Below are 13,343 nucleotides of genomic sequence, written 5' to 3' on the forward strand. Positions count from 1 at the left end.
TTCTGCAGTGCTTCAGATCCTTTCACTTTTAAAGAAAGTGCCATTGTACCTCCAGACCTCACAAGCAGCAGCCAGGCTGCAGCCAACCAAAGCTCCTTACGGACAGCAGCAGCCAGCCAACGCTCCCTTTTCTATCCACCTGAGCAGAGACACTATTAAACATTAATAAAACACAAGTAGTTCAGCAATTCAAATTACCTGTTTACATTTCTTTTGTGCATGAAGAAAACCATACACATAAAACAGCATTTCAAAGGTGTGAAGCTAAGACAACCATGAAAAGACAATGGAACCTTACAAGTACCATATTATAAAACCCCCACAAAACTAGAGATTTTTCTTCCCCAATTTTGTCTTCACTGTTCGCAAGTCACATCTTACACATTTGAAGTGTAAATTGCATCCCACTTGATTTTATATTTACCAAGCATGAATGAACTATGGAAATACCTAGTTCTCACACCATGCACAATTTTATGTCACGGAGAATTTAAAGACTGCTGTAACACTTAAATCTTACAAGGCAGACATCCCAATACGATTCACTCAGACTATGCCAGTATCAGTGAGTAGAATCCTGCCAGATGTACAGGAGTCCCACCAGGTGTAGATGGAGATTTGACAGAGAAGAACCACTAACTTAGCTTTCAAATTCAATATAACCGTTTTATTATTTCACTGCTTAACTGTTATGAAAAGCTGGAGCCACTAAGCTCAAATCAGGTGTTCACTCAATTTTACTCCCTCACATAGCACACATGAGCCCCAATTAATCTACTGACTCTTGAAATAAAAATTTGCACAAATTACTCTGGTTAATTTCACAGGACAAAGATGTAGCGCTCATACCTTAATTTAAAATCCCTGTGATGCATATGTAATATTAGTTACCAAGAAGATAATACTGTAGTGTTTAGAGTATAGCCCAAATTACACTATTGATGCTTATTATTTAAGTAAAGTACAGTTAAGGTCTGAAACAAAACCCAAACAAAATCACATTACCTTTACTCTTGAAGATTTCCTGGATCCTTCTCGAAATGCCTGGAATAAAATTAGATATTCATATTCACTGGAGGAAATACAAAATCTCTAAAGGAATTGAAAACTTATTAACAAATTAACAACTTTTCAATCAAACATGCAAGAGGAAAACAACAAACTACGCTGAAATCTCAAGGAGGTAAGAGGTTACATCTCACAAAATGTATTTTAAAAACCAATTCAGCATTCCACCCTAACTGCACAGTAGTCAGGTACCACTACCTTTCTCTCATATTACAACTTGATTCTCTAGAATTTCAGAATCCAAGCCAAAATATCAGAGGTAAGAGAGGAATACATGCCATAGATTTGTATTGAGAACTGCTTAATCAAAAGGAAACATTTTAGTAAAGATTCCAAAAAGACCTCAATAACTTATTCTGACTTTCAAGTTTTAAAGGACAAAATTCTCATCCAAGCCAATGAAATTAACTATGAAAACCACTTATTTAGGAAGTTCTATGTACTTTACTTCTTCACAAATGTTTTGTCTTCACATATATAGTTTATACAAGCAGTATAACATCAGTATTTTTTTTACTCTAATCAGTTTAGCAGCTAACTTTGACAGCACACTTCCACACAATTTCTACTCAAATAAATGGAGTTACACTAGGACAACTGATGACAAACATTTCTGTACTTGAAACCACCACAAATGAAGAGTTTCAAGGAATTTTTCTTTGGGTATCCCAAAGCTTGTTCTGCACCACCTCTATTTCAAATGATCCAATAAATGCAATTCCTGTGGGGAGATTCTGCCTCAATTATAAAACTGAACTTGCCCAGGCAGGATATATTAATTTGAAATAAGGACGAGTCATGGGGGTCAGGCACCCAGGAAGACTATCGTTTACAGCAGAGTAAATGCTTCAAGCTAAAACCAGGCAGTAAAATAGCCTGATTTTTAAATCAGTGTCTCTTGGTAAGAAATGTCACATAGCTGTAATTTATAACATGAAAGAGAAAGAGAAATTACAGTCACTTACTTTTTTACATTTTGCTATGTTCTGTTCTTTCTCTCCACTTTTTTTCCTCTTCTTATCATTAACTTTTGTAACTCTTGTAGCAGTTAAAGTAATTGTCGTTGGTGTATGCTGATAAGCAGTATACAGTTCCACAGGAACCTCATCACCACTCTCTGTTGCACTGGTGTCCCCATCTTTAAAACAAAGAATAGTCTGTAAATACCCAAGTACTGCAGAAATAACATTCACTAGTTACTCTACATCTGCTTTCAAAACACAAAAATTCATACTGACAAATGCTCCAAGCACTCATATGCAAAATTCACCAACAGCATGAAAATGAAGGACCAATGAGAAACTGGCAATTAAGAGAGGTTTGTAATGCAAGGTAAGAAAATGGCACCAGATTAAATTTCATTCTCAGAATGTAACTAATGACCATTTTCCATTTTAAGCAAAATTAGAATCTGAACAAAAAAGGTAAAAAGTAAAAAAAAAAATCTGTTAAACTCATTCACTTATATATAGCTTTTACTTGTAATACAGCATTTGGATCCTCTCAGATAACTGCATTCTAGAATGGATTAAAATTAATGACTGACCAGCATTTCTTGTGAAGCTCTATTAATTAATCACATAAAAGTCATAATCAACTATTTCAGCTGCAATTTGCACTGTCCAGTGCCTTTTTCAGGGTGAATATGTCAAAAGCCAAAAGCCTTTTGTATCAAAATCCCCTTTACAGTAACACTGTGCTACTCAGAAAGAAAAAAAGAGACAGTCAGACACAAACTGACAGATACTTTTTCATTGTGCTGTGCTCTCACAGACCTCAAGGCCAAAGCCTGAAATTTAGCATACATCAGCATTTATGTCAGACAAACACATATCCTGACCTGAAACAGGATTACCCTAGTTCTGTCAAGATGAAAGGCTGTGAAGGATGGGGAGGATTGGAAGAGAGCTGATGCACACAGATAAGAGACTGCTGTTTGTATGTGCTCAGTACAGTCTTCTCAGATTTTAGCAGCTTTTCCATATATTCTGCATTCAGTAAATACACTTCACACTAAGCAAAACTTTCTCATATGGCACAGAAGAAGGCTGTACAAATAGTTAATATGAGAGCAGAGAGAACACTGCTTCTGATCTCAGAAGGATGTTGCTTCAATGAGTGCACTCAGCAGTCCTAATTCTCAAAACCTTCTTTACTAAATAAAGAACTCCAGCTACTGGTTACTCTGGATTTTTCCTGCTCACAACATTCCTTAACAGGATTCAGCAAACAATCCCATTTTACCATCTCGGTTACTCTTTTAAACACCTTATCAGGAACATAATTATATTTCATAAATTAGGAACTGATGATGTTTTCTGAATTTGTTCACATCTCTGCTGAGAATATTTTCTAAACAAGCATAAAAAGCATACAGAAAGAAGCAATTTCTAATCAAAGAAGAATAAATAGCAGAATAACCAATGCCTGAGAAACAGAAACCTCAGAATAGAAACTTAAAACTGCTGGTGTCTGTAGTCCATACACTAGTGCCTACAGAATCATGACATCACAGACACAAACCTCTCCCCCTTACCCCAAGCCCCACAAAATACTGTTTTCCTTAGGGAAGCAACATTTCAGTATTGTCATCTACAGTGTGCTGTAACTTACTGTAAAGAATAATTACCTCAACTGAACATGTAATTACATGGAGTTGTTTTGAGACACACCTTCCTAACCTACATAACCTGCTTTCACTTTGAAGAGCCATGGTAAAACACACTAAGGGGAGATCTTGAGTTTGCATGTCAGAATCAAGATATAGACTCTCCAGATTTCACAAGTTATGGGCGCAGATTCATCTACCCATAAGCAGCAAGTGATCTTGACAGCATCAATTTCAAGACTAAACAGCTTAAAGCAACATCTTTATGTAATTTACACATCTAGATATTGCATCTTAAAAAACCCCAAAAAACCTGAAATGAACCCACCAACCAAACCCAAAACATCCAGTATACAAGTGAGTATGGGCTTAACAAAGGTGCTCACTTCACTGAGGCATAATAGGTAATCCACTGCACAGTAAGCTGCACCAGAACCGGACTTCTATACCAGAAAAACAAAACCAACACCTCATACAACCACAGGCCCCAGAACAATGGGCTAAAAATGTTGCCAGAAATAAAAGTGATGTAGTTACACACAAAAGCTTAAACACACACACTTTTCTATCACGTGAAATGTTCAATTAAAAACTCTTTTATTGAGGCAGACCAACTGATCTACTGCTTTCCCCCACTGTTTACCTTAGGATGAAACACAGCTAAGACAGCAACTCTCCAGAAATCTTTACAATAAAAACATTATACTCTGAAGAATTCTCGTATCTAAGTGAAAAGCCCTATATATAGACTTGCTCATCAAAGCCCCTATATATAGACTTGCTCATCAAAGCGTATCCAAATTATGCAATCTTACCTTTTATCAAACACTTGTGAATTAGTAATAAAGTTAAAAGTAACATCTGCCTCTATTGAGTATCTAAAACATTTAAAAGATCCATTCAAATTGATGCCACTTTTGCTTTTCCTGCTTGAAATCATCTGTGAAAATTGCCCATTTTAATAATGTCTCACACAGTTTATACCCAAAATCACTAAGTCCAACTGAACTTTACAGCAGTCAACATAAAGTGCATTCACCCAAGCTAAATGGAAATTAAGAGGTGTAAGCACAGACATTCAAGTTATGTATTATAAATCACAGTAATCAATACTGCACTTTGACCACATTTTAGATGAAAAGCAAATTCTGGTTCTCTTTAACTGTTTTGATACTTTTGCTTTACCATTTAGTACTTCCTACTGAATGCATGTAACAGATTTAGAATACTGATCAAGAATGAGGAGGGTTAAAACACTAACTTCAGAGGTAAAATCTTGTCAGCTCCTCCTAAGATTTTTAATCTCTCTTCCCTTAAGTTTACAGCAGATGATCCAATAGTGTGCCTACAAATCCCAAGAGATTTAAATAGCTCAGATCATTAACTTCCCCTATTTGTTATGAAAAATTTAAGTTCAACCTCACAGTATTATCAGACCACTCAGTGAACTCATTAACTCCAAAGAAGCTATAAATCTACTTGTTCTACTATTTTAATAGCATCAGCAAAAATAATTTTAAAGTCCAAACATTTTTAGAATTTTAATTTGGTTAATCTACTAGGTCAACCAAACTGTAAAAAATAAGCTTGGTTTTGTTAAAATGAAAAGAGACAAAACAAAAAATTATTGTGGTTTTTTAAGTAGATTGTTAATGCCATTAAGGGACTTTAGGAAACAGTACCAGACATCACCAAGTATCAACTGCAACAAGAAACACAGTTGTGCCACACACCCCCCAGACTTTCTGAAGCCATATGAAGTGGGCAGCAGGACTGTATCTACAAGGTACTTTTAAAAGAAATCTTAAAATACACATACACACTCCACTACTTCAGAGACATGATCTGGAAGTAAAACATGTTACATTTAGGAGGATGACCTACTCCCAAGTTATTACTTTGGTAATAGACTTTAAAAGTATCAGCTGTCAACCAAGAATTCTACAACACACTTTGGTGATGGTCAGACAGAACTTGTGACAAATTAGGCCAGGTGAGCTTTGAAATCCTGTGAACAGGTACAGGAACTACTTATGTAAAATAAATACTCTGACTGAATCAGGTGCCTGCACTACACACCACCTTTATTATCAAAGGAAAAAACCCTCAAAACATCCTTATTACCTGCATTGTATTAACTCGGTTTAGCAACTTCTCCCATTTTTGAAACAAACTCAGAGCCATACCAAAACACCCAATCTACATCCAACACGTAAGAATTAGGATTTCTTCCTGAAACCTTTTTTTTTCCCATACTGCTATAAAAAAACCCACAGTGCTGGAAACCATTAACATGTGGAACTACAACAATTCTGATATGATGTTATCTTGGTAACAACACAGTCAAGTAAAAGGCACTGATTTACTGCACCTTGTATGCTGAAGGCTTTCAAAACTGTGGGAACCATGTATGCACTCTTAAGTCTGTATATGTATTTTATACTTATTTTATGACCTTTACTAAGGAAAAAGCTTTAAATTTTACTCACCTGACATATTTTCCCTTTTCCTTCGTTGCAACAGCACTGCTCTTTCTTTATCTAAACTCCTGAAATCAGAAAATACATCAGAGCATTTAAGTGTTAGAACAGACCTCTAGCATTTCCTATAGACTATTGTCACATTTGTTTATGAACAGTGAACTAACTGAATGTTCAGATGCTTAGGAAAGTATCAGCTGTGCACTGCTCCATTCTGTTTTAGAGTTCAAAATCAACAAAACTACTTACCTGGGTTGGCAACGTTCACAAAGATATATGTCAGGAATATGCTGTCTGTCAATCCCCATGCAGTCAATGTGCTGCCAGACACTACAAAAACATCGAAACAAAACCCCAGCTTTAAAGTACAATTTTAAAAATTGCACACACAATACACAGAGAAAGTAAGCTTTTTTTTTTTTTTTTTTTTTTTATTGTCATCTTTACTCAGATTCAGTACTGCCTAAAACTACATCTCAATCACTGTCTTTGCCACCACTCTGCTAGCTGACTCATTTTCTCTCTTGGAAGTTTTTCTCTAACATGAGAAATAAAATGGTAAATTATCACAGTAGAGAGCAAGATAGAGACAAATACCCTCAGCAACAAGACTTATGCTTTACATAGAACAAGTGGTTTGGTTTTAAACAAAAGGATTCAATTCCCTTTTAGAAATGGGTATATAAAATATTTTTATATGGAGAAATATACACTAAGATACAGTTTGATTTCCTTATATATAAATATAATAATACAATAGAATACAAGAAGAATAAATACACATTTTTATACACCCTGCTATAACCTGGCAGTACTGTACAGCATACAAAGAGCTTTAACTGCTTCCCTGAGTCCAGGAAGAGACTGAAGGCTAACCTAAAACAGTAGTTTATGCTCATCCCTACAACACTGCCAGAAGGATGAGGGACACAGAAACAGTTATCCTCCCACTTGGGAAGAGTTGTGGTAAATTCACAACTCCTCACAGAGAATCTCCTCTCCCAAGGACAAAGACTCTACCTAACTGGTGACTGCCTACAACTCCACTGCTGGAAGAACATCTTAATACATTTCAAAATAATGTACAAGATTATCAGAATCAAGGACCATCAGAAATTACTAACAAGCTTGTTACATAAGCAGACAGAAGGATGGAGCTCAAATTAGTATTTTAATTAGCTATAATTTTAAAAATACATGAAGATCTAAGAAATCCAACAGCATTCATTAACCCAATGTAAAAATGCAGGCTAATATTGAGTAGGAATACAAGATTTGTCTTCTCTTAAGTGTATCAGCTCTAAAAATTTCTAATCTTGTTTTTCCAGTTCCAAGTATTTAACAGCAGTCTCTTACTATACTATGATCAAGTAGGTGCTTAAGAATAAACTCAGAAGTCTAAACATTTAACTTCAGCTTCTCCAATAAGAATCTAGGTTAGTCTTTTCATACTTATTAACTGAATGCTTTGAAAAATAAAGAGTAATCAGAAAGATAATGCACAGAGAAGCCAATATTCAAGAAGTTTCTTTCACATTATTTCGCATCCTTCAAGTTCTTTGATTCACATACATGTCAATCACCAAGATACTTTATTACTCAGTACATGCAAATTAAGCAATTCCTAGGTCTTCATTTTACCATACTAACAAAAAACTTGGGACAGAGTACCAGAGACATCCTTTTTAGAGGGGAAAAAAGGTATACCTTGTGCAGCAATGCACAAGCAAAGGCATGACCAAATTAGTGAGTAGTCAAGACTGACTAGAATTAAATTAAAAAATACTCACTGGCCTTACCTGACTATGTTGCCTATAAGAAAACCACGCAACCTTCAAGCACTTTTCTGATGGAAGGAAATTTCTTGTGACTCACCATAATTAAAACACCATTTAGTTACATTTACTTCCAGTGCAGCTGTAACTTTTAAGCAGCATTTTACTTTTTAAGTTATTTTAATATGCATTACCTGCATTTGTCACAACAGATCATATATCCATCATCATGTGTAAAGCCACAAATGCATCTGGTAATATCCGTTCCATAGCTTCCATCCTCTGACGTACTGATGGTAGTAGCACTGGAGGTTTCATCAAAGTTGGGAGTGGTAAATATGCCTACTTCATTCTTGCTTATAAGCACTGACGGAGGAGGAGAAGCTGGAGGCGTTGGAGGAGGCCGAGCACCATAGTTATGGTCCTAGAATTTTGTTAAAAGGCAATTTATCATAAATGCTCATACACTGATCTTACAAAATGTAAGAATTCATTTGGCAAAGAACTTCAGGCTTCTTATTTTTGCAGTAAAAGGTTAAAATTTAAGTTATATCCCAATTCAACCTTATTTTCTAACTTCTTAACTATGTCAGACATTTAAGTGCACTACTTTCTGATTCTGATAGACCAATTCTAGCCAGCTTACCCAACTCCCAATAAGATACAGATATATAAGCATGAATCAGTTTTTCCAGATAAAACCAGCACATTTTTACATAATATCTATTTGAACAGGATACTTTGCACAAAACTTACTGCGTAGGGCAAACCAATGTAACTGTGTGAATGCGAGCCGCTGGTATACAACTGATGAGGATAACTGTTCGATTTTTCAACTACCACAGGGCTAGCTTCTACAGATTCTGGTCTGCAAGGCAAAAGACAGATGAGGAACAAATGCAATTACTATATAATTTATATTAATAAATTGGAGGTACATGATGCACAACTTCTAATTAATTCCCTGCTGGTTCTGTTTAAAGGAGAATACGGGGGCAGGAACAAACTTGCGAACTCCCCCCGCAGCCCCCTCAGAAGCTGCCAAAAGGAATTCTGCCCAAGGACTGATGCTGCACAACCACAGAGCCCTGCAGCGACACACAGTGACAGTGGCATGGCACACCGGCACCGACTGTTCCTACAAGCAGAAACCCTAACCAGTGCAAACTGTCTAAACACGGCAGTTTCTACTGATTTATCTTTAAATAGAAAGAAAAAGGTGGTAGCCATTTGCAAGACAAAGTTTTGTATCAAAAGCATTACCTTCTTTAATATACAAACCATGTTTTATATGGACTAAACCACAATACAAATCAAGAAAGATAAAGGAATACTAAAACAGGAGGATCTATTTGAGCACAAAAATTTACATCTTCATGGCCTTTCTTGAGCAGTTGTTCATGTGTGCATGACCAACATAACTTGCAATTTTTTTGTTGCACTGTATGATTTAACACACTAAGACAAATGAGTCTAGGTTACGAAAAGTCTGGTTCAGTTTTCTAATTTTAATATGTGTGAATTCTATTTCCTATCACATATCTTACTAATTCCTTGAACTGATTTTAAAAATAAACTTGGTGTTTCTGAATCCTAAATTGAAACAGATACTGATGGGATTTTTTTTGTTACACATTAAGATACTTAATTGAGGCTTTTTTGCTATGCCATAAAGCTGTACTATAGTTTGATTTAAGAGGACGCCAGCAGCTTACATTTGTTACTTTTTGGAAAATATATAATTAATCATTAACTTTCTGAACAAGATGCAGTATTTTCACATCTCTTTGTAAGTGTCCTACTAATGGGTTTGGTGGCCCATTTCTTCTTATAAGCTTTTTCCCATGTGACGTTACTATATGATAAAATTGTTTAAGAAGAAACTAGTTAAAAGCACTTCTGGGGGAGGGCTTTAGTTTCTAGAGTCCAAAGAAAAAAATCTTTTTTAAAAAGATTACAGTCTCCAACAGTTGTCAGCTGCCTTTTTTTGAGAGTGAACAAACACGTGAGCACACAAATCATGTGAAGTACTAACATTAAAAATACAACTTCTGACTAGCATGAGACAAACCAAATCTGACAGCACTTGTTCTTCTTTACCTTATAAACCCAAAAAAATCCTCATTTACTCTCTTACATCCCTTCACAACTTGAAAATACAATTTTATTTGGAGTTAACAGCTTAGAACTTTAGCTCATGACAAAATAAAGACAAAATATGAAAAGAACTGTGCCTTTCCAACCAATTGGCTTTTACCTATTTACCAACACATTTGTGCAGTAATCACACATCTTTTCTGCGCTCTAGTTATCCTTCTGATGACCTAGCCAAGGAAAATGCCAGCAAATGAAGCATTAGCTATGCAACCATCATGACTAGGGCAGAAATTAGCTTCTCCAGTAACAAGCAGGTCTTGACTACTGCGTTGCTTCTACTGCATTTCCTCCCCATTTCCTGAATGGGACGAGCAGTAGCACGGGTTCTCTTATGCACTCTGCATTCAACGCTCAGCCTAGGTCTTGCTGAAAAGTACTCCATTTTCAGAGCAGGAAGGCTTACTAATACAGGACAGGCAGGAGGGGATTCTGGTACAATCCACCCAGGATTAATTTCAGAGACTTTCCTTCATTAAAAATAAGAATTACTATGACCTAAATACCAGCTACAGGAACATTCAGTGAAAGATACCAGAATGAAAGTGTCCTGAAAAGAGAGGTTGTGCATTTCATCAACTGACTAAAAAAATAAAAAAGACAGATCAAGTCTCTTTCAAGATATTAGGCAAGACAGTACCTTCAATACCCTATATCCATTTCTTATTACTCTAGCAATTTATAAACCACTTAAGAGAACAAAATTTAATATTTAGAGGCATAACAGTGGTGGGAAGCAGAAGTGTAAAGCTTCCAAAAACATTGATTTATTACCAACTGTTTTAGAACTCATAAAACAGCTTCAGAGAACAATGTTACTAACAAGGTGGCACATCTTTACTTGAACAAGGAAAACCAGAAAAATGGTGGGAGAAAAATCAGGTGACACATAAAGGCAACTATTAAAAAATTAGGAGCACCATCAGCTTTCAGTAAAACTTTTTTCAAATGCTTATCCAGGCACAGACACTGCTTTCAATATATATATTATAACAGATTTTCACTAGAGTGCTGAATGTAAATGTTACTCTTCCATTTACTCACTGCACTGGGCTGGGGAAGTGAGGAAGAAACCAAGAACTATGGGAAAGAGTTCCAAGAGCATTCACTGAAGCTAGAAATTAACCATCATAGGTTTCCTTTACAGTCAACAGGAAAGTGATACAGACCGCATAAAGCAATACAGAATGAACACAGTTTTTCCAGACAGCCACAGACATAATCGACTTTGACAGACAGGTTACTGAATTCGTTATTACTCCTGGTTTTGCCAACCATGTGCATGACCTTAAACAGAAAAGACACCCTCTACATTCCTGTCTGTTCAAAGGTCAAGCCCTTCTTCTGAAATAGGCATCTCAGAATTGCACAGCTTTAAGAAGAAATGCCTCTTGCCAAAATATTTAATTGTTCAGATGATTAAGGCATGAGATACTATGTAATTTAAAAATCAAGTTTTACATTTTTTAGGCTCAAGCACCAGGGCCCAAGCAGCAAGGCACTAACTACTGCACTACAGAAAAACACCCCCTCATCTCACCACCAGCATTCTTACAGCCATTTCAGAAAGCAAATTTTCAGGAGAAAAAAGTGTAAGAATTCAGATCTGTGAGAACACTGTGAGGCTTTCCTTGGTTGTTTTTTTGGACATTAGCCAGTTCTGTCAGACTGAGGTACTAAACGTGTCAGCCTTCTGATCATACCACATTTTTCAGCTTCACCTCAAACAACTGCAATCTTATTGTGTAACTAAAAAAGATATTTATTGTATTTTTTGTTTTCATCAAAACTGCAAAGTCTGTATTACAACACAGTATACATGAAGCTCAATCAAAATGTTATTATTATTTCCTAAATAAACAAACATTACTGTGATAAACTAACCATGCTATTTTGCTAAAATATCATATATACTTGTTACGGTCAACAATTCAAAACTGCAAAACGTTCACAGGGAGCAAAACAAACAGCTCTACATAAAAGCCTTCCACATGCTCTTGGGCTGCAGTGATTTGACATTCCTGTATCTTGAAAACTGTACTTTGAAATTATTTTCTCAAATAAATTAAAAAACCAAAGATGTCCATATCTAAAGAAAAAAGCCTTGAGAGAATTGTCATTTAGCAAGCGAAGCAACTACATGTTCTGGGCCATTTCCTACTGCTGGTATCTAAAATGGAAACAAAATATTCTGCAAATTGCCAGCAGATGGCACTAGTGAGAAACTAAAAGCAACACGCGAGACCAGTTCATTTACAAAACCTCAATCCCAACACATTTATACTTAATTTATATTAAGGAAATCAGCCAGCAATGATTCAAATAAAGTCAATTCGTCTCTAAAACGTGATCTCCTCAACTCCATTTCTTTTAAATATCGTTTTGTTTTTGACCATTTAGTAATAAATTAAAAAAAAAAGAAAAAAAAAAAGAAAATAACAAAAACCCCACACAATTTTTGACTAATACCCAAAATACAATCAGTTAGAATTTGGGGCCATCAACCATTTCCATAAGTATGTAGATATTCAGATGGGAAACAAAATCTCACTGAAAGTAAAATGTTCAAAGACGGATGGGGTATCAAAGCTTTAGGCTGTGAAAACTTATCTAAGAGTACTTCCTGAAAATATGTCAGAACTCCAAATGCAAACTCAGCAGCATCAATCTTCCACAATCCAGTTTGACAGGTCTAATTTTCAAGGAGTTCAGGTTTATTTCCTGTTTGTACCAGCACACCTGAACAGTATCAAGTTGAAGGTCATCTCAGATAAAAAAATACAGTATATTTTGCATGAGAAACAATATTTTCTATTTCAAGACACTTCATCTGACCAAAGACATTTGACATGCTTTAATACCTAGACAACACGAACCAAGAACTGCTCCTCTACCACAGAGTGGGTTCTTCTACCTAAGTGCCTTGTAGCAGGCCCTACAAGTACAGGCTGGCCCAATATTAACTGTATTTAAGACTACACCAATGTTCTTTTTCTCCTGGATACTGAACTCAACACAGTGATCTGTACACTGTTATTGTGAGGTTTATTACACAGGCCTTCTCTCTAAAAAACATGTACAGATATTAAAACCAGAAAAGCAAGTTCCATCCATGGCATTTCCCAAAGTGTAGCTTATGCTCCAAGCTACACAAGCAATCTCTGGAGCTAGGGAGTGCATTTGGAAACTTCAGAAATGGCTTGCTCTGCTTATGACTACAAGGACCTTACCATTAAGAAGCCACACATCCTGATCTTT

General features: G+C 35.9%; 1 protein-coding gene across 3 annotated transcripts in view; it reads right to left on the reverse strand.

Moving 5' to 3' along the window:
• The window catches only part of KMT2E (lysine methyltransferase 2E (inactive)), a 56,793-nt gene that overhangs the window by 22,800 nt on the left and 20,650 nt on the right, over positions 1-13,343 (reverse strand). For all 3 annotated transcript variants that reach the window (XM_014255179.2, XM_014255178.2, XM_005526006.3), the window contains 6 exons: positions 8,688-8,799; positions 8,126-8,355; positions 6,406-6,486; positions 6,166-6,224; positions 2,034-2,206; positions 1,006-1,044 (listed from right to left, as the gene is read on the reverse strand). In XM_014255179.2, coding sequence (XP_014110654.1) covers positions 1,006-1,044; positions 2,034-2,206; positions 6,166-6,224; positions 6,406-6,486; positions 8,126-8,355; positions 8,688-8,799 — 694 coding nt within the window. The remainder of the gene's footprint in view (positions 1-1,005; positions 1,045-2,033; positions 2,207-6,165; positions 6,225-6,405; positions 6,487-8,125; positions 8,356-8,687; positions 8,800-13,343) is intronic.

The sequence above is a fragment of the Pseudopodoces humilis genome, chromosome 5, assembly GCF_049639895.1.
Source record: "Pseudopodoces humilis isolate 2021_Gansu_Grassland_sample_001 chromosome 5, ASM4963989v1, whole genome shotgun sequence".
Classification (NCBI taxonomy): Eukaryota; Metazoa; Chordata; class Aves; order Passeriformes; family Paridae; genus Pseudopodoces; species Pseudopodoces humilis.